The following is a 22585-nucleotide window of genomic DNA, read 5'->3' on the forward strand; positions in this document are numbered from 1 at the left end:
TTTTCAACTTCAGACAGAACAAGATGACATCCATCAGATGATGGAGCTTCTTCAATTTTTAGATGCTCCTAAAAAACTAACATCTATTCCCATCCATGACGTCGTCCTGGATCTTCTCAAAAGGAATTGGGAACATCCTGGTTCTGTGGCACCAGTCAATCGGAAAGCTGACACTACATACATAGTCCAGTCAACCCCTGGTTTCCAGAAGTCCCAATTGAACCACCAATCAGTGGTTGTTGAGTTAGCCCAAAAGAAAGCCCGAAGAGCCAAGCCTCATTCATCCTATCCTCCAGGAAAGGAACAAAAATTCCTGGATGCTATAGGTCGTCGTATCTTTCAAGGGGCTATGCTTATATCCCACATCGCCTCTCATCAATTTTATATGACCCAGTACAAAAGGGTCCTCTTTAAACAAATACAGGACTTTGCTGAGTCCCTACCACAACAGTCTCAAGACCAATTACACGCCCTAGCTCAAAAGGGTTTAGAAGCGGGCAAGCATGAGATAAGATCTGCCTATGTTTTTGACACCGCTTCCGGGGTCTCAGCAACAGCCATTTCTGCAAGGCGATGGGCCTGGCTAAAGTTGTCCGACCTACGGCCTGAAGTCCAGGATAGACTATCTGATTTGCCTTGCACTGGAGATAATCTTTTTGGTGAGCAAATACAAAAAACAGTGGCGCAACTCGAGGATCACCATGAAACGCTTCGCCAACTCTCCTTGCTACCTTCTGAATATCCTGCTAAGCAAACATTCAGAAAGGAGCCCAAGAAATCCTTTTACCGCCAAAGGAAATCTTATCCTACTCTGTCCAAAGGTCGCTCTACTAAGCCTTATCAGAAAGGCCAGTCCAGACAAGCTCGCAGGCAAAAGCCACAAACTCCTCAACCAGGTCCAGCATCTGGTTTTTGACTTTTTCCTAGAGCGCAGCATTCAGATTCCACTAAACCATGTACAAGTGGGAGGCTGATTTTGCCACTTCAGCCATATCTGGCACTCAGTCACCACAGACCAGTGGGTGCTCACCATAATAACTCAAGGTTATCAACTCAACTTTCTTACCGTTCCACCAGACTCCCCACCTCGACTGACGTGGAGAACATCAGACCATTCACCGCTCCTGGAACAGGAAATTTCCCCCCTCCTCCAGTCCAGAGCGATAGAACCAGTGCCCTACTTCCAACAGGGCCTCTGATTCTACTCTCAGTATTTTCTAATCCCAAAAAAGTCAGGTGGCGTATGCCCGATACTAGATCTTCGGGCCTTAAACAAGTTCCTCCAAAGAGAAAAGTTCAAGATGGTGACCTTGGGTTCCCTCCTCCCCCTTCTACAAAAGGGAGACTGGCTCTGCTCTCTAGACCTCCAGGATGCTTATACACATATTGCAATAACTCCATCTCATTGGAGATTTCTGCGATTTCTCGTAGGCCCAAAGCACTACCAATATCTGGTACTACCATTCGGTCTGGCCTCTGCTCCACGAGTCTTCACCAAGTGCCTCGTAGTAGTAGCAGCGTTCCTCAGAACTCAAGGTGTCCAGGTCTACCCCTATCTCGACGATTGGTTGATCAGGGCTCCCACACAGCAAGCTGTTTTGATGTCCCTACGTCTCACCTTGCACACCCTAATCTCTCTGGGGGTTTCTCATCAATTATCCAAAGTCCAACTTGGTCCCATTGCAAACCCTGTCGTTCATAGGAGCAGACTTGGATGCCCTCAAGGCAAAGGCATTTCTTCCTCTAGAACGAGCTCTCATCTCCTCTCTCGCCCATCAGCTGCAGTCTCGACAGTGCTCCACTGCACGTCACTTTCTGATCTTGCTAGGACACATGGCGTCCTCAGAACCTGTCACTCCCATGGCTCATCTCGCCATGAGGATCCTACAGTGGACTCTAAGGTCACAGTGGATTCAGTCATCTCAACCACTATCAGCTGTTTTCCACATTACCAACCCACTTCGTCTATCTCTAGCTTGGTGGAGGAATCAGGCCAATCTCCTTCAAGGCCTGCCTTTTCAAGCTCCAGACCCTCAAATAACTCTTACAACAGATGCCTCCAACATCGGTTGGAGAGCACACATTGCCAATTTGCAAACTCAAGGGTCTTGGTCTCCAGAGGAAGCCAAACACCAGATCAATTTCCTGGAGCTACGAACAATCAGATATGCTTTCAGAGTATTTCAGGATCGCCTCTCCAACCAGGTCATCCTGATTAAAAACGGACAACCAGGTGGCCATGTGGTGCATTAACAAACAAGGAGGAACAGGCTCCCGCCTCCTGTGTCAGGAGGCTGCACACATATGGGCGGAGGCCCTCTCCCACTCGATGTACCTCAGGGCCACCTACTTTGCCGGAAGTGGACAATGTGTTGGCAGACAAGCTGAGTCGCACCTTTCGACCACACGCGTGGTCTCTCAACCCCACAGTAGTGGACTCGATATTCCAACGTTGGGGTTACCCTCACATAGACCTTTTTGCGTCAACTCAAAACAGCAAAGGAGAGAACTATTGCTCTCTCACTCGCAGCCAACACTCACAGCCAAGAGATGCGTTCTCCCTCTCATGGGCCACCGGTCTCCTCTATGCATTCCCTCCACTTCCACTTCTCTCGAAGACTCTCATGAAGCTATGTCACGACAGGGGAAGCATGATCCTGATCGCACCTCACTGGCCAAGTCAAGTGTGGTTTCCGATTCTTCAGGACCTCTCCATTCGCAGGCACATTCCCCTGGGGAAGGACCCTCTTCTGATCACGCAGAACAACGGGTGCCTACGCCACCCCAATCTTCAAGCGTTATCCCTGACGGCCTGGATGTTGAAAGGTTAATCCTACAGCCTCTCAACTTTTCGGAGTCAGTTTCCCGTGTCCTGATTGCTTCATGGAAGCCTTCCACAAGAAAACCTTACCTTTACAAATGGAACAGGTTTAAGTCATGGTGTTCTTCTCAGTCCCTTGATCCCTTTACCTGTTCCACCACGAAGTTTCTAGACTATCTCTGGTACTTGTCAGAATCAGGTTTAAAATCTTCCTCCATCAGAATGCATGTCAGTGCGGTGGCTGCCTTCCATAAAGGTGTCGGGGATGTTCCTATTTCGGTACAACCTCTCGTAACATGTTTTCTGAAAGGCTTGCTTCACCTCAAGCCTCCACTGCGTCCTCCGGGCCCCTTCTTGGGACTTCAATCTGGTTTTGGGTCGGTTCATGAAACCACCTTTCGAGCCTCTCCAATCCTGTCATCTTCGCTTTCTCACATGGAAAGTGTTATTCCTTTTGGCAATAACATCTGCTCGCAGAGTTAGTGAGTTACAGGCCCTAGTTACCTATCCGCCTTACACTAAACTTCTGCAGGACCGGGCGGTACTCCGCACTCACCCTGAGTTCTTGCCTAAGGTAGTATCGGACTTTCACATTAATCAATCCATCATACTACCTACCTTCTTTCCCAGGCCCCATTCCAATCCAGAGGAGCAGGCTCTGCATACCCTCAACTGCAAACTGGCTCTAGCAGTCTACCTAGACCGTACAGCTACCCACAGGCAAAGTACTCAATTGTTTGTTTCCATTGGGTCAATCTGTGGGTAAGCAGACTCTCTCCTCCTGGACTGCATTTCTTTTTGCTATCAGCAAGCAGGCATTCCACTTCAAGACCGCGTAAAAGCACACTCGGTCAGGGCCATGGCAGCTTCTGTAGCGCACCTTCGCTCGGTGCCACTACCTGGAGTTCTCTCCATACCTTTACAGCCCATTATTGTTTAGACAAGGCTGGAAGACAGGATTCCATCTTTGGCCAATCTGTCTTGCACAACCTTTTTGCAGCTTGATGTACCAACACCCTTCCGCCTGCCCAATAGGGTTCAGGATGCCCTCTACCAAATTCCACCCCCGTTATTGTGCCTGTTGCACGTCTTTGGGTACATTTGGTGCATATTCGGACATCCTCAGCTCGGTACTCACCCATATGTAAGGACTATTATCCTGCTTGACCTGTGAGAAAGCAAAATGTTGCTCACCTGTAACAGGTGTTCTCACAGGTCAGCAGGATGTTAGTCCTCACGAAACCCGCCCCCCACCCCGCAGTGTTGGGTTTGTTACGTTTTCTTATTTTACTTTTGGCACTTTAGCTTTCAAACAAGACTGAAGGGGGACCTCTGCTGGTTGCAAGGTTAGTGCCATCCTGGGCATGCCCAGTAGGTGCCAGTCAAAGTTCTAGAAACTCTGACAAAAGTGTTCTGTGATTGGGCTCCATCCTGTGATGTCACCCATTTGTGAGGACTAACATCCTGCTGACCTGTGAGACCACCTGTTACAGGTAAGCAACATTTTGCTATACTTAATATAAATGTATCCAATCTGGACTGAAGAGCCCACTTAAAATGGCTTTTCATAGCAAATGATGGCAGGTAAAGCCAAAAAGGTCCATCCAGTCTGCTCAGAAAGTTTAAAAGAAAATATGTTAGGGTAGTAGCAGCTACTGCTCCAACCATGGCCCTTAGTCTTTCAAGGAATTGTTATAATACATCAGTCTCCTGCAGCCGAGGGACAGTTCTCTGTTGCTCTTAAGGATCTTCAGAAATTGGTTGCCCAACAAAATTATCCTGGGCCAGAATAGACAACCAAATAAATATATTGTACCTGAACAGGCAAGTAGGTATAGAATTCCACCTCCTGTTTTGGGAAGCTGTTAAGTTGTGAAACTGGACAGCCTCTCACGAGGTAACACTGAGAGCCATATTTCTGGTAGGAAGAAACAATGTCCTGGGCAGATTGTCAATACCCTGCTGGATCTCTTCCATGAGTGGGTCCCAGATCAGGACCTAGTGGATAGATTCATCCTCGAGTTAGGCCCTGCTGGGGTGGATCTGTTTGCGACAGTCCTAGACAGAAAGCTGCCTGTCTTCTGCTGTAGGAGATCAGAATACAGGTTAGCAACAGACATACCTCTCTTCATTTAGTGGCAGATCTCCTGTATGCTTACTTTCCAGTACTTGTGGTATCCAAACTCTTAATAAACTCAAAAGAAATTTTTCAGAGAGTTCAGGCTCCTAACATTTGGTTAGACTTTTGAATATTTATTAGGGCTGAGTTCCTAAATTTAGGCTCCTAGTTTCATTAGGACCCTAAATGTAAATGATTTTTCAATTGGGAACTTAGGCTTCTAAATTGCACAGAAAATAGATGCCTAACTTTAGGCCCTAATTTAAGAAATAAATTTAGGAGCTTAAGCCTTTTTAAGTGGAGAAAGTTTGTTTCGCACAAAAACTATTTGTTTAAATACCTTCTAAATTTCTCAGTCTGTTGACAAACTCATGTCCATCTCAGTGCAATTGGTACTTATCACTATGTAGAAGTGAACACAATTTCTTTACATTTTCTAATTGTTAAATTTATTTGGGGCTTACTGCAATTGACGTTTCCTGCTATGTCATGGTATGTCAACATAGTTCTAACCCAGATGCTGAAAGTCCCCTTCTAGCCACTCAATTTTTGTGAGCTCAATTATCTGAGCCATAAGAGTTTTTCTTTTGGTGTCAGCATAGAAAATCTGAGCTCCAAGCCTTTAGCGACTTTTCCAGTGTACAATAAGTTTCATCATAATAGGGTGGTGCTATGCACACATCCAAAATTCTTGCTGAAAATTATACTGAATTTCCACCTTAGTTGTCTTTCAGACTTTTTTCCCTAGGCTGGCTTATGTATAAGACTGTATCACTAATGAATAAGATATTTGTTGTCATCTCCATTCCTTTTCTTTGTTCGTCTATCTTCACACCCACTTTACTCATCCTGTTTCTGTTGACCTTCATTTCATATTTTGTCTCCTGTTTTTTTGTACCCAACCCTTTCATCTTCTTTCTCTCTTCCATCTCAGCCTCCTCTGCTACCCCATCCACTGCCATGTCCAGCTCCAATTTATTGCCCTCCCCGATCTTCCATATCACCAACTATCTCACACCTACCTTTCCCTTTCTCTCCCTATTGCTATCTTGCTGCTTCCAATCTCCTCCTTTCCTGCCTCAACCCCTATAAATATCCTCCCTTCCTTTCTTCTCTCTTCCTCCCCTTCCTTTCTTGCCCCATAGTAGCATAGCTATGAGTATGTTGGCTGATAGCACTCCCTCTTGTCCTGACAGCTGCCTGGTCTATTTGCGTGCTTCCACTTTAAACAGGAAGTACATGAGTAGAGGAGGTGGGGCTGATGCAGAAACAGGGAGAGCTGGTTCTCAATGAGCATCCCAGCAACCTATGCTGTTTTGGACCAGGAGGGAAAAAGCAATTTGGAAACAAAAGTGTTGGTGAGTGTGGCTTATCTTGTGAGGGTAATGAGCCAAGCCAGATACTTGACTTGAGCTGGACTCTAGCCTCCTTTGGCTCAGCTCTAATATGTATATGTATACCCTAGAGCCTCACAAACCTGTTCTGGTGACCTCACACCAGTCAAGTTTTCAGGATATTCTCCATGAATATTCATGAGATATATTTGCATTTAGCAGGTCTCCAATGTATGCAGTGAAATGGTTGCCATCCCAACCAGTGAGATTATCTCCCATCATTTGACAGGTTTTTCTACTATTTTTTCAATGGAAAGAAAGTTCTAGGACAAGGGATCAAAATATACTGAAAGGGGGGTAGGCTCAGGAGAAACAGAAGGAAATATTTATTTGTAGAAATATGGTGTATGCATGAAACAGTTTCCTAGTGAAAGATATAGAAACCAAATAGTAAGAGCATTCAAGAAAGCATGGGGAAAGCACGGAAGATCTTTAGAGGCAAGAAAGGGTGAAGCCTAAGATTGAGCAGGCTGTGCAGTATTTCATCAAAAACAGGCAAACTAGATGGACCTTGCAGTTCTTATTTTCTGTCAAATTCTGTTTTTATGACATAGTTTAGACATTGTAACAAATAAGGAGATAAGGTTTCTGATCTTTACTGAACTCTTGTTTACCGACAGAACTAAAATTCTGCATCAGCTTGTAATCCTCCAAGTGACTTGTTTCTACCTTTTTCCTTCTCGCAGCATGCAGGAGTCTATCCTCACCCAAGTGCAGAGGATTATCAAGGGAGAAGTGAGCCATGCAATGAAAGAGCAGCAGGCGGCTGTCACCTCCAGCATCATGCAAGCCATGCGGTCAGCAGCAGGCACACCCATCCCCTCTTCTCAGCTGGACCTTCAATCTCAGCAGACGCACATTTTGCAACTAATGCAGCAGGGGCATGTGAACCAAGCTTTCCAGCAGGTAAGGATCGTTAACCTGGTGTCACAGGCCCGAGAAACCACAAGAGAATCTGCCTGAATCCCTCCATGATAACCATGGGCCCTGGGAAATCATTAGGATAAAATACAATCAATCTGTTATCTATTATCCCCACCCTAACCTCCATGTCCACATCATCCTTTATAATCATTGGAGCTGGGAAATCAAAGGAGGCATAGGAGAGCCCCATCCCCTATCTCAATGGGTCCTGCCATATGGTGGATTCATTGGGCCTCTTTTTTTTTCTCCCACTTTAGGTGCTGGTCATAAACTACAACAGCAAATAAAGTGTGGCATCCAACAGTGAATTTGGATTTTAGCAGATTTGGATTTTAGATTTAATTTCCTTTCCAAATCCAAGCACAAGGCAAGTTAAAATCAGGTACAGTAGGCAGTTCCCTTCCCCAGAGGGCTTACAATCTGAGTTTATACTTGAAGTAACGAAGGGTAAAGTGACTTGCCCAAGTCATAAGGAGTATATGTGGGAGAAGCAGGATTTGAACTTTGACTTCCCTAGTTTTCAGCCTGTGGTTCTAACCACTAGACAGCTACTCCACTTTTCCAAGGTGTTCATTAAATAAAAAAGTCAGGTAGTAAACAATAATTTACAAAGATTATTTTCAACAATCATGCACTTTGATCAAGGGATCACTGAGTAAGGCCAGCCGCCTTCCATATAGCAAGTGAAAAAAGCATGTTCCCTGTACGTACCAGGATCAGTCCAGACTGCTGGGTTATGCCTCCCGTCCAGCAGATGGAGTCAGAGAGAAACTGAAAAGGCACCACTGATATACCCTGGTGCGCCCCCTGCGATCCTCCAGTATATCTCTGACTCCAGCAGATGAGAGAGCATAACCTTGCGGTCCTGATCTCCTGTAAATTGATTTGTGAAGGGGTTTCCCTATCAGGTTTGATTTAATATAGAGGAGAAATCCTGTGACTAGATCAATTAATGGTTTGTACCTAATTTGGTACTAATAAGTGGAGCCGTAGCAGGCAAGGCAGGGCACTGCCCTACAGCCTTTTCCCGGGGTTTTTTCAGCCTTACCCAGTGAGAGGAGGGGAGGATTAATCGGTGGGCCGGTCACTCTCCCTATCCGCCTCCTGAGAAGTTTAATTCCTCGGAGAAGTAAGTTTAGTCGGGTGTGCTACACCCCCTGCAGGCTCCACAAGCAAATTGTCTGTGAGGTAATCTTAGCTGCTGGTGGCAGCGAAAAAAACAAAAAAACCCAAAAAAAAACGAGGTAATTGTGTCCACTGCCTGCGTTCCTCACTGTGGTCTCCGGAAGGGGTGGCTTGTCACCCAGTCCCCGCTCGCGCCGTTTTTCGCGCCGGTTCTTGGTTTAAAAAAAAATAAATAAAAAAGCATGCCCCGAGGAACTGTTTGTACAGCATGTGGGGAGCCGGGCCGTCGGCTCTCCCGCGAGGGCCTTTGCTCCCGGTGCCTTCCCGGGGGTGAGGGTTCCTCGCGGGGGTCAGCCGCGGCCGGGAGCTCCTCTTCCCCGTGGCTTGGGGCAAGGGCAGCGTCGGCCAAACCTCGGCAGTCCGCGCTGCCGATACCGGGGGCAGCGGCCATTTTGGAGAATTCGGCAGCCATTTAAATGATTCAGATTGCGATGCGGTTTCGTCGGACGAAGGGGAGGACCTCCCCCCCCCCTGTCCCCACCGGACCTTAGCCCCCGCGGGTTACCAGGGCCTATTAATTTGCCACCTGGGGGAGCAAAAGGAGGTTCTTTAAAGAGGCCTCATCCTTTTACCTCACAATTTGTACTTTTGCTCCACAAGGCTTATATGGAGGCCGAAACGGAATGGGAACAGGGTACTCCTGCCCCAGATAAACGGGGGAGAATTTCTACTGGTCTCTTTGGCTTGGGGGATGCAGCCCCGGCTCCTCCTAAACCTCCGCAGCAGGCTGCTCCAGCTCCTTCGGCTCCCCCTCCAAAACCCCCTCAGCATGTGGCTCCGGTCCCCCTTTCACAGGATCCGTCCACGCCGGATCCTGATATGGATGTAGGGGGTACGGACCCGGTTGAGGGGGATGATCCTCAGATACTCCGGTTATTTCATAAGGAAGAACTGGATCCTTTGATTGCCCATGTTCTTCGGGAACTAAAGATTCCAGTACCCCAGGTTGACTCCAATTCCCAGCCAGGGGATTTTGAATTAGACGGGCTCCGCACGCCTGCGCATGCTTTTCCTTTTCACAATAAACTGTTTCAGCTTGTATCCCGGGAATGGGATAATCCGGAGGCAACTCTTAGGGTCAGCCGCGCTATGGATAAGCTTTACCCTCTCCCTGCTGATTCCTTGGAGCTCCTTAGGGTGCCAAGGGTGGATTCGGCGGTCACTGCCATGGCTAAACATACCACCATTCCCGTAACAGGGGGTACGGCCCTTAAGGATCTTCAGGATCGGAAGCTGGAAACGTTGCTTAAGCGCATCTTTGAGGTTTCAGCTTTGGGGGTACGGGCGGCCGTTTGCAGCTGCATGGTACAAAGGGCTACCCTTCGCTGGGTACAACAGATGTTGACATCTCAAGATCTGCCTCCGGATGAAGCAGAGCAAGCAAACCGTATAGAATCCGCGGTGGCTTACGCCGCGGATGCCTTTTATGACCTCCTCCGCACTTCGGCCCGGTCTATGTCTTCGGCTGTGTCGGCACGGAGGTTACTCTGGCTGCGTCACTGGGCAGCAGACTCTTCCTTCAAGGCCCAACTCGGTTCCTTTCCCTTTCGGGGCAAATTGTTATTTGGCACCGAGTTAGAAGGCCTTATTCGATCTTTGGGGGAGAATAAGGTGTTCAAGTTGCCAGAGGACAAGCCTAGATTTTTTCGCCCTTCGGGTACCTTCCACGGACGATTTCGCGGGCAACGCCGTTTTCGATCGGGAAGGGGGTCCTCTTTTGCTACACAACAGCCGTCTACGCATTCCCAGTCATGGACTCCTTCCTTTCGTGGTAGAAGGCCGGCACGCGCAGGGGCGTCTCATACCTTCGCCACCTCTAAGGCGGCTCAATGAAGGGACGCCGGTCCATTCCTCCGTCCCGGAGGTAGGAGGACGACTCTCTTACTTTCGGGAGGAATGGGCCACAATTACCTCAGACCAATGGGTCCTCGACATTATATCTCACGGCAACGCCTTGGATTTTGCAAGGCCCCTGCGCGATTTGTTCCTTATCTCTCCCAGCGGTTCTCTGGTAAAGCAACAGCGGATTGCTCAGACCCTGGAGCGGTTGCAGGCGCTGGGAGCAATAGTGCCAGTGCCGCCCGCCGAACAACGCACGGGCTGTTATTCCATCTATTTCATCGTTCCCAAGAAGGAGGGCACATTTCGGCCAATTCTGGATCTCAAGCGAGTCAACAGGGCGTTGCGCATACCGCGGTTTCGGATGGAGACCCTGCGCTCGGTCATCGCTGCGGTACACAAAGGCGAGTATTTGGCTTCCTTAGATCTCACGGAGGCTTACTTGCACATAGGAATACAAGAGTTCCATCAAAGATTTCTGCGCTTTATGGTCCTGGGGTCTCACTTCCAGTTTTGTGCTCTTCCGTTCGGTCTGGCGACAGCTCCGAGGGTGTTCACCAAGGTAATGGTGGTGGTGGCGGCGAGTCTTCGGAGAGACGGAGTGTTGGTACACCCGTATTTGGACGACTGGCTCATCCGAGCAAAATCGCAACGTCTCTGCGAAGATGCGATTCAGGCAGTCCTTCACCGGCTCCACTCCTTGGGGTGGGTTGTCAATTACCCCAAGAGCCATCTGATCCCCTCCCAGAATTTGGAATTTCTGGGCGCCTCGTTCGATAGGCAAGGATGGAGCGTCTGATGGCGCACGTTCGCCGTCTCCTCGCCCTTCCCCTGCCTGTGGTATGGGATTACTTACAGGTTCTTGGATATATGGCGTCCACACTGGATTTGGTTCCGTGGTCGTTTGCGCATATGCGGCCGCTACAGAGGGCGCTTCTGTCTCGTTGGGACCCCAAATCGGAAGAGTTTCAGATACCTTTGCCACTCTTACCCCCAGCAAGGACCAGTCTCCAATGGTGGTTGGATCCGGTCCACTTGCTCCAAGGCACCGATTTGGAGCCACCTCAATGGATCATTGTCACGACCGATGCCAGTCTGCCGGGCTGGGGGGCAGTCTGTCAGTCTCAGTCCGCTCAGGGACGTTGGACGCCTCCTCAGACCAAGTGGTCGATCAATTGTTTGGAGACAAGGGCGGTTCGCCTAGCGTTACAGCACTTTCTGCCTTTGATTCGGGACAGAGCAGTTCGGGTTTTGTCCGACAACGCAACCACAGTAGCGTATATAAATCGGCAAGGCGGTACACGGAGTCTACCGGTAGCAACCGAAGCCAGCCAATTGATGGTGTGGGCAGAGCAGCACCTGTCTCGGATTGCGGCGTCTCACATCGCAGGAGTCGACAACGTTCAAGCAGACTATCTCAGCCGGCAACGACTAGACCCGGGAGAGTGGGAACTATCTCCCGAGGCACTCAGACTCATCTGTCGCCAGTGGGGAACTCCCCGGTGGGACCTCATGGCAACTCGTTTGAATGCCAAGGCAGCTCGCTTCTTCAGTCGCAGAAGGGAACACGGGTTGGAGGGCGTGGACGCGCTAGTTCTTCCCTGGCCTGCGCACGTTCTTCTGTATGTGTTTCCACCGTGGCCGTTGGTGGGGAAAATATGGCGTCGCATAGAATCCCACACGGGACCCGTCGTTCTCGTAGCTCCGGAGTGGCCGAGGAGGCCGTGGTTCGCCGACCTCATCAATCTAGCGGTGGACGGCCCCTTGCGGCTCGGTCGTCTGCCTCGACTCCTTCGGCAGGGTCCAGTATTTTTCGACCAGGCCGATCGCTTTTGTCTAGTGGCTTGGCTTATGAGAGGCGGCAATTGAGAAAGAAGGGATATTCCGGTCGGTCATTACTACTCTTCTGCAGGCTCGTAAGCCCTCTACCTCGGTTGCTTATGTCAGGGTATGGAAGGTTTTTGACTCCTGGTGTCAGGGTCTGGAAGTGCCGGCGCGGAAGGCAACGGTGTCTCATATTCTGACTTTTTTGCAAGAGGGTCTGAAGAAGGGTTTATCTTATAATTCTCTGCGTGTGCAGGTAGCAGCCTTAGGCTGTTACCGCGGTAAACTTGACGGATTTTCCATTGCCATGCATCCGGATGTTGCACGATTTTTAAAAGGAGTTAAACATTTGCGTCCCCCGGTGCGACCTATCTGTCCTTCTTGGAGTTTAAATTTGGTTCTCCGGGGCCTTTGTACTTCTCCGTTTGAACCCCTACGAAGAGCTACTCTCAAGGATCTCACTCTCAAAGCTGTTTTTCTCGTTGCTATTTGTTCGGCTCGCCGAATCTCGGAACTCCAGGCGTTGTCTTGTAGGGAACCTTTTCTCCGTATTTCTAATTTGGGGGTTTCTCTACGTACCGTTCCTTCGTTTTTGCCTAAGGTAGTTTCCGCTTTTCACGTCAACCAGACGGTGGACCTACCGGCCTTTGCGGTGGACGGGGTTGAGGCGTCGCGGCAACCGGAACTTCGCAAGTTGGATGTTCGAAGGACGCTCTTGCGGTACCTGGACGTTACCAACCCTTTTCGGTTGTCTGATCATCTGTTTGTCTTGTGGGGTGGTCCAAAGAAGGGAAATAAAGCTTCAAAAGCTACGATAGCATGCTGGTTGAAAGAGGCGATTGTGTCTACTTACATTTCCCAGGGTCGCGCCGTTCCGGAGGGTCTTAAGGCTCATTCTCTGCGCTCCCAGGCGGCGTCGTGGGCAGAGAGTGGGTTTATTTCCTCGCAGGAAATTTGCCGAGCGGCTACTTGGAAGACATTGCACACCTTTGCGAGACATTACCGTTTGGACGTGCGCGCTCCGACGGTGGACTCATTCGGCAGTGGTGTGCTTCGTGCGGGACTGGCAGGGTCCCACCCCGTTTAGGGCAGCTTGGGTACTTCCCAGCAGTCTGGACTGATCCTGGTACGTACAGGGAAAGGAAAATTAGGACTTACCTGATAATTTTCATTCCTGTAGTACCGAGGATCAGTCCAGACGCCCGCCCATGTCAGTGAAGAGTGTACAGTCCCGCAACAGTTGTTTTTCGGGTTCCGTTTTTTTACGGGCACTTGGTTGTTTTCATGGTTTCCTCGTTTTTCCACATATTCATGTACATTTCATCTTTATATTGAGCTAGTCACAGAATTTGCCATTGTTTTCTAATTTCATACTGCTTTGTTATGGATTATACTGGAGGATCGCAGGGGGCGCACCAGGGTATATCAGTGGTGCCTTTTCAGTTTCTCTCTGACTCCATCTGCTGGACGGGAGGCATAACCCAGCAGTCTGGACTGATCCTCGGTACTACAGGAATGAAAATTATCAGGTAAGTCCTAATTTTCCTTTCATAGACATCTTAATTCCATGAATGGTATTGGGATATGAGCATACCAAATCTAATCGTAACATAACAAAAAGCACTTGTTACAACAGTCACTTTTAGAAGACACTTTATAACTAGAGTGTGTAAAAGAAATGCTTCAGTGAAAATTGGAGCCAATTGCTCTCGCAGGGGAATGTAAATACAAGATCTTCATAAAGTAACACATTTATGGTACGAGGAAAGATGCAAAACCATGTTTCTCCCAGGACAAGCAGGATGGTAGTCCTCACATATGAGTGTCACTGGACGGAGCCCTATCACGGAAAACATTTCTAGAAACTTTGACTGGCACACTGAGCATGCCCAGCATGCCATGATCCCTATGTCCACAGGGGTCTCCCTTCAGTCTCATTTGTAGCAAAAAAGTGCGAGCAAAAAATAAAATAACAAAACGTAAGTGGACCCAACTCTGCGAGGGTGGCAGGTGAGTTTCATGAGGACTAACATCCTGCTGTCCTGGAAGAACACCTGTTACAGGTAAGCAACGCCACTTTCTCCCAGGACAAGCAGGATGGTAGTCCTCACATATGGGTGATTAACAAGCTACAGGCTGACTCATATTACAACAGGCCAATAGCAGACCACTCGTGCAGCAGGCACAATAATTGGGGTGCTATTGGCAATGATGAGGCAGCCTGAAATCACAGCAGGTAGTTGTGGAAGGAGTTGGGGATTGTACTGGAACAAAGCTTTGCAAGACAGATTAGCCAAAGGCTTACAAGGCTCAGGCATTCCCCGTTCGAGCCTTTGCATTCCTATAACATTAAATTTCTAACATGTTGATAGGGAGTTTGAATTTTTTTTTGTAGGTTCATTATATTTTTTGTGGGTTTATTAAAGTATTTGCATAGGCTTTTTATATTTTATTTTGATTTTTTTTCTTCATAGTTGCAGTATTTTTTGAAGTTGGGGCAAGTTGGGTTATATTTTCTGAGTTGTAATTTACCAGTCCCTGTGTCCCATGACCTCTTTCACATGAGTGACCTAACCACTTATAATAGAGATCCAGATGCTGAAAAGGCCCACAATGGAAAAAGGCTTGAGAACCATTGTTCTAAGCTTATTTCCTCTTTTTTGCTATGGCTTTCTGTTCTCTGAAGACAAGCAGGTTAAATGAGTCAGAAAAGTTGGTGATGTGACAGCACTCAGCACCAAACATATAAAGGCCTAAAGGCTCATTCAGGGGCAATGTAATAAAACCTGCGCTAAAATTCTTTAAATCTTAGTGCGTTTTTTTTCTTTGTGTGGACAGTAAAACACTGGGTCCCATGCTGTAAACTAATGGTATGCAAATGACTCGCACACAAAAAAAAGCACACTAGAAGTGTAAAAATTAATTCTTTTTTTTTTTTTTACTCAGAGACTGCATGCCAACCCAAATTAAAAAAAAAAAAAAAAGAAAGTTGTTCTATCTTCCACCCTAGCATGCTGGACCCCCTCTGTAAGGTCTGGCTCAGCAGGCAAAGGGTTCCAGGTTCAGGGGTCCCTCCCTCTTTTATGCTAACCTTTAAATGCTCATTGTCCAGCAGGTCACTGTCTTTTTCCCCGAGGCCCATGCTTGCTTCCCAGCCTTGAAACCCTTCCCACTCGAGAGCCCCTGCCGGAGAACTTCCTCCAGCAAGACTGTTACCAATTGGTCCTTTTCACTGACGCCTGTCAGTGAAAAGAACAAATCAGGAATAACCCTGCTGGAGGAAGTTCCCAGGTGGGGGAGGGTTTTGCGGGCTGGGAAATGAGACTGGGGAGGGGGGCTGGGAAATGAGCACGGAAGTTTTATTGGAGCAAGAAAGGTTTTGAGGAAGAAGAAGGGGACCTGCTGGACAATGAGCATTTAAAGGTTAGTACAAAAAATGGAGGCTCCAAGGATAAGGACTGCCTTGCCTGCTGGGCCAGACCTCAAGAAAGTGTTTTAGCAACATGGAAGGGAGGGGGGACTTGACAGGTCAGCTGAGGGAAGTTTAATACCCGCCTTTGAGCAGGTATTAAACTTCCCACGGTAGTAGGAAATGCATTAGGCAGCTTCCCCACTAGCACATCTCCTTGCATTGCAGGGTAATAGCTAATTAGGCTATTACCTTGCAATTTGCAATCACCTGTACTAAGCTTGCCATGGGTTTTTTAGTGCGGGTTTTTTTTGGCACTAAAGCCCTTTTTTGATACCAGGGCATCATTGATGCGCAAAAAAATAACAACAAAAAAAACCCCATGCTAAAGCACTGTAGACTTAGTGCTGCTTATTACATTGGCCCCTAAGAAAGCACCATGGGAATTTCATGTACATGTATGGAGAATAAATGTCAGCTAAAGGACATGCAATATTTTTTCTCTTTGTGATATTTGAATCCGTTTATGCACTTTAGACACATGCACATGGCTATTTCAGGCAAATATTTCCATTTTTCTGTTTTACTTTGTCACTGTGTATTTTATCTTGATTGTATGCACATGAATTTTTAGATGTGTACACAATTTGCTGAGCAGTGATTTATAGCATTGCTAAATATTTCCATCTGTTCTTGTCATTTAGTGTCAATATACAGACTAACTTCTCTAACAGTTCATAAATCTTAAATCACATTAAAATCTGCTCTTGATTAAGGTTTTGTAATTCCCTGTCTTTTACATATTTGTAAGGTTAAACTCCACCCCATCTCTTCCTTATATTTAAAGTTTCATGTCCCTAATGTATTTATGCATGACAACATGCCATCCCCAGCTAGTAATATTCAATCCTGTATGTAAAGATTGGGTGATCATACATAGCCCATGAGTGATGAGCCAGGTATTCAAAGACCAGCTTTTTCTGTCTGCCCTAATGCTGTACGAATGCAGTTATATCCTTGGAAATGTACAGCACAGGGAGCGTGCACCCACAAAAGGGTACAGTGGGCTAGATTGTCCTAGAATCTGAAATGTCATGTCTCTTCCTCTGATGACAGACTAGCCAACAGAAGACTTGAGTTTTTTTTATTCTAAATTCTTTCGAGGTTGTGCTGAACTGTGAACACATGGAGAGTACAGAGTTCAGGAAGCTGCTAATATAACCTACAGCCAAAGATTATCCCTGCTATGATTAACATTTTTCTTATTTTACAAAGGCACTGACTGCTTCAGACCTGAATCTGGTCCTCTATGTGTGTGAGACAGTGGATCCTCAGCAAGTGTTTGACCAGCATCCGTGTCCTCTCTCTCAACCTGTCCTCCTGTCCCTCATTCAGCAACTCGCCTCAGATTTGAGCACTTGTACTGAGCTCAAACTTAAGTGAGTATCATGTTGTCTCAGTTCCTTATGTTCACTGCTGGGAGCCCAGGAGCTTCCATTGACTCAGGTTCTGGGATACTAAGAATGTCATTGGCTGTGCTCCCTGTTTTTTGGTACCTTGCAGCATCTGAAAATGCCGAGACTGCCATTGGCTTTGTTCTTTGTACTCCTTGCCCTACAGTGTCTAGGACAATGGGGCTGAAATTAACTCTACTTGTGCTGATTGCACTGCAGTGTCTTGTGCAGTTTTGTGGCTAAAGGCACAGAAAGCAATATTTTTAAAATCCTCATTTTGTTTCAGGATGTTTCTTGTTTTCTTTTATTTTTTAATGAAAAGTAAAGTTTTAAAAACTGTAGACACAGTAAAGTGTTCTAGAGATTACTTTTTTTTTTTCTCCAAGGACAAGCAGAATAGTCCCCACAAGTTGGTGCTAACATCAGAGTCTGGTGATCGAGATCTTCTCAGAAGCTTGTAGAGCTTTTTATAAGTTCTCATGGAGCAAGTGTGGGATGACTCTTATTACTGTTGCACAGGGTCCCCTAAGTCCATTTTTGTTGTAGTGTCCCCATGGATTTATTCTCTTCTCCTAGGACAAACAGGATGGTAGTCCTCACACATGGTGACATCATCAGATAGTCTGGCACAGAAAACTTATGTCAAAGTTTCTAGAAACTTTGGCACACTGAGCATGCTACCATCCACGCGGAGTCTTTCTTCAGTCTCTTCTCTTCTGCAGAGCTATCATCTCGTGGTTGTGGAGCTCGTACTCTTTTTTTGTGGAAAACTTTCCAAGGTCAGTTTGACACTCCTACGCCAGGCCCCTCTCGATTCCTCTTTGCCTTAGTTAGCTGGGCAGCGCAGTAAGTCTTTTTGCACTATGCAGTCGATTCCCAATAGTGGAGCTTTTGAGACCCGCAGGCCATTGATCACTTGTCAACCTTTTTTGCATCCATGGCGTTGGGTTTTCGCCAGTGGCTTTGGACTATATCTATTACGGAACCGCACAAGGTGTGTGTCCTTTGCCTGGGGACATCGCACAGTGTCTGAGGATGTAGTTTCTGTGATCAGATGATACCCAAGGGCTAGTATGCCCGCCTGGATAAAATGGAGAAGCTCTTCGAGTCGAAGAAGTCTGAACCCTCAACATTGGCATCAGGGCATTCGACACCGAAGGGCCGCAGAGAAATGATGGACACTGGAGCATTGGTGTCCACCCCTCCATCAAAACCTTCGGTGGAGCATGGTGTCGGTGACCGTCCTTCCTCGACCTCATCTCGCTCGAGGACTTGAGGTTCATCTCCATCATCCTCTGTGCAGGGCAAGACTGGGCTGAGCAACATGGGAGGTCCAAGAAGCATTGCCACCGGTCACTGTCTTCGCATGGTATCTGGCTCAGGTCGGCACCAGCTTTGGCTGTGATGCCGCCGAAGCGACCCCTACAGAGAGGAGGTGCCACCATCCATCGAATCTGGGAGTCCAAGGCGTTCCCCACTAATTCCGGTGCCAGATACCGATCTTCCTCGAGGCTCCAAGGGAGATCTGTTTATGCCGCCGCCTCCTCAGTCCGTCCTGTCGTTGGTAGTCTTTGAGGAGGAGTTGGAGCACAGGGTGCAACTGGCAGTTGTTCGAGCTTGCAGGGTATCGAACCACCAGCCCCACCAGTGCCCCCACTGATGCTGGATCCTGTGCCCTCCATGTTGGCACCACTGCTGAAGCGCCTCGATGTACCTCTTGGTGTTCTCCCCATGTAGCCATTGCCAGTGGCCCAGGTGCCATCGATGCCCCACCGGCCACAGTTACCTCCTTCTCCTGGTGCGATCCCCATTGTGGGTTCCTCCAAAGAGGAAGGTCCTTCAAAGCCGAAGACACCATCAAGGCCCCCAGTTCTGTGGCCAGCGTTGCCTGGACTTCTTCTGTGGCAAGGGCCTTCTGTACGCTTATCCTCCATTTTCTCTGGTGATGAAGACTCTCTTGAAGCTTTAACAGGACAGGGGGACTATTATCCTCATAACCCCTCATTGGCTGAGGCAGATCTGGTTCCAACTCCTGTGGGACCTCTCCCTCCGGGACCTGTTCAGTCTGAGAACTTCCCCAGATCTCATCACGCAGGATCAGGGCACGCTACGCCATTCCAACCTCCGGACCTTGTCCCTAATGGCCTGGGTGTTGTGGCTGATTCTGCAGCCCCTTGACTTCTCGGAGGATGTATCTCGAGTCCTGGTGGCTTCCAAGAAGCCTTCCACTAGAAAGTCTTATGGTCTGAAGTTGAAGAGGGTTTCCATGTGGTGTGAAACCCCACAGCTTAGTTCCGTTCTCCTGCCCCCCACCGAAGCTATTTGATTATCTTCTGCACCTGTCATATGCTTGCTTGAAAACCAACTCAGTCAGGGTACACTTGAGTGCTATCAGTGCTTACCACCAGGTTGCAGATGGTTCGTCCATCTCCGTGCAACCCACAGTGGGACACTTTTATGTGGGGTTTGCTTCAGTTGAAGCCTCCCCTGTGGCCTCCGGCTGTGTCCTGGAACCTCAATGTCATGTTGGCCTAGCTCCTGAAAGTGCCTTTTGAGTCGCTCTGCTCTTGTGACTTCAAGTACCTGACCTGGAAGGTCATGTTTTTGGTCGCAGTCACATCAGCACGCAGTGTCAGTGAGCTTCAGGCCTTAGTGTCGTATTCACCCTACACAAATTTCTTTCATGATAGGGTGGTCCTGCGTATGCACCCTAAGTTCCTGCCTAAGGTCTTGATAGATTTCCATCTTAAAACAGTCAATCGTCTTGCCCATCTTTTTTCCCAAGCCTCATTTGATCCAGGGCAAATGGGCTCTGCACAGTCTGGATTGCAAGAGAACCTTGGCCTTCTACCTGGAGCGCATAGCAGGCCACAAACAGTCCACGCAAAGCTTCATATCTTTTGATAAAAATAGATTGAGAGTTGAAGTGGCTAAGCAGAATTTTTCCAGCTGGCTGGCAAATTGCATCTCTTTCTGCTATGCTCAGGCGGGATTGCACCTTGGGAGCCATGTCAAGGCTCATTCTGTTCGAGCCATGGCACCTTCAGGGGCCCACTTGAGAGTAGTCCCCATGGACAAGATATGCAAGGCTGCGACATGGAGTTCTCTGCATACTTTTGCTGCTCTTTATTGTCTTGGACAGGAATAGCCGATGCGATAGCAGCTTTGGCCAATTTGTCCCCCAGAATCTTTCAGCTGTAAAACCCAACTCTTCCTACCTACAGCCCATTGTTTGGGTTCAGGCTGTCTCCCTCTGTAACCAACAGCACCAGTGGTGGTGTGCCCATTGGCACCTGATTAGGTGTCTGTTGGTTTGATTTATTGCTAGGGAGCAGCCTGTAGCTAGGATTCACCCATGTTTGAGGACTACCATCTTGCTTGTGCTAGGAGAAAGCAGAGTTACATACCTGGTATAGCAGAAATCGCCTTCACTCCGGTTTACATTTACAACAACCTGTTACATTTAAAGCATTTAACAATAGCTGAAACTGGTTCCGAACAGCAACTTAATCCAAAACAATATCTACAATATAACGAGGTATATATCAGTGCTCAAATCATGAGAGGCGGGAATTGAAAAAGGGGGAAACTCGATAAGGTTTCTTCATTGGAAAGATATTGCATGCCCGAAGTGGAAATGCAATGGGTGTGGTCTGTTGTCTTATCCTATGCCATATTTGAAAGTTTGAGCTCCCAGTGATGAGTCTCTGTATTACTGTTTTTGGGATTTTCTTTTCTGAAGATTGGAGAGTGGCTTGGGATAAACCCCAGGGATCCTTAGTGGCTAAAGGATGGAGATGAAAGGGATAACATGTTAATTGGGATAACCTCCACAGAATGGAAATTACTACCATAAGGAGTAAAAAACTATATATATATGGAACTCTGGGACAGTTGCTTATTAGAAATCAAACACCTCCTCACCAGCCTAAATCTAGTTCTCAACGCTTCAAAAACGGAATACCTGCTCATATCACCGGAAAACAACACACATTCAAAACCACCAGCCCTCCTTCAAACCGCCCACGTAAGAGACCTAGGAACCATCCTAGACAACCGTCTGAACCTCAAACCATTCATTAACCAAACCACCAAAGATTGCTTCCACAAATTACATATTCTGAAAAGAATAAAGCCGCTTTTCCACGCTCAGGACTACAGAACAATCTTGCAAGCAATAATCTTCTCCAAACTAGATTATTGCAACTCAGTACTACTAGGCCTCCCAGCTTCATATACCAAACCACTACAAATGGTACAGAACACAGCAGCCAGAATCCTTACAAACTCCAGGAAAATAGACCATATCTCCCCAATCCTCAAAGACCTTCATTGGTTACAGATTCACTACAGAATCATCTACAAATCCATCACAATCATCTACAAGGCCATCCACCATCACACTCGGCTCGACCTACAAATCCCCTTTAAAAAACACACATCCACCAGACCCATCAGGGAATCCTACAAAGAATCACTACAGGTTCCACATGCCAAAACCTACCAACATAAATCTCTCAGTCGCAGAGCCTTCTCCTCAGCAGGTCCACCTCTATGGAACTCTATCCCACCTGACTTGAGACAAGAACCCTGCACACTAACATTTAGGAAAAGACTAAAAACTTGGCTTTTTAAAAAAGCATTCCCAGGCCTAGATTAAAACCGCCACCCAACAGCACTAACTATTATTCAAAAACTGGTTTGAAAAAAGAAACCACACTCATACTCAGCACCCTTTTATCACGTTACACAACTGTATCATATAGATTCATTCTTACTATACAACTATGCAATTGTCTGCAATGTAAGGACTATACTGCTCAGTTATCTCCCCCTTTTCCAGATCCAAGTTAATTCTCCCTGTTTTATTGTAACTTTCTCACTTCCATCCTATTGTTTACTGTGTTTGAAGTTGGAATATTGATTACTATGTTACCCTCTGCTTTACACACATTGTTAATTGTAAACCGGGTTGATGTGATTCTTGTCATGAAATTCGGTATAAGAAAAATAATGAAATAAATAAATAAATAAATAAATAAATAAAACATTTGTTGGACAGACTGGATAGACCACTTGGATCTTTTTCTGCCATCATTTACACACTTACTGTGTGTTAAATCCTGAAAAGAGATGGGATGGGAAGAGGAACTTGTATTTTTTTAAACATTTTCTTTTGGGAACAAAACACCCCAGTATAAACGAGATAAGCAGGGTGTGAGACCTACACTGGGATCCTAGAGGTATACAATAAAACGAGTGGGAAACAAAAAAACAGATGGGGTAGGAGGAGAAACTTGTGTTTTATTTTACATTTTATTTGGGGGACAAAACATCCCAGTATAACTAAGGAAGAATGAGGGTGGGAAAATTAGGCTGAGATCCTGGAGATGGACAGCAAAATAGTAAAGGGATGGGAAGAGAAACTTGTATTTTTTTTTCTTTTTTTACATTTTATTTTGGGTTAAAACACCTCACTAAAACCTAGAAAGATTTAGGATAGAACAACTAGGCTAGGATTTAAGCAGCAAATAACTTCAAAACTCACAAGGTGTAGCATCCCAGATCATTGCAGCCTAGGTATAGTGGCAGCAAGACCAACAAGGTGATATATCT

At 47.0% G+C, this 22585-nt stretch overlaps 1 protein-coding gene across 2 annotated transcripts in view; it reads left to right on the top strand.

Moving 5' to 3' along the window:
• Positions 1-22585, top strand: part of EDC4 (enhancer of mRNA decapping 4) — a 324468-nt gene that overhangs the window by 280156 nt on the left and 21727 nt on the right. The window contains exons 27-28 of one of the 2 annotated variants that reach the window (XM_029608824.1): positions 7021-7240; positions 16791-16954. In XM_029608824.1, the coding sequence (XP_029464684.1) occupies positions 7021-7240; positions 16791-16954 (384 nt within the window). The remainder of the gene's footprint in view (positions 1-7020; positions 7241-16790; positions 16955-22585) is intronic. The other variant, XM_029608825.1, reaches the window with a different exon arrangement.

This window comes from Rhinatrema bivittatum, chromosome 7, assembly GCF_901001135.1.
Source record: "Rhinatrema bivittatum chromosome 7, aRhiBiv1.1, whole genome shotgun sequence".
Classification (NCBI taxonomy): Eukaryota; Metazoa; Chordata; class Amphibia; order Gymnophiona; family Rhinatrematidae; genus Rhinatrema; species Rhinatrema bivittatum.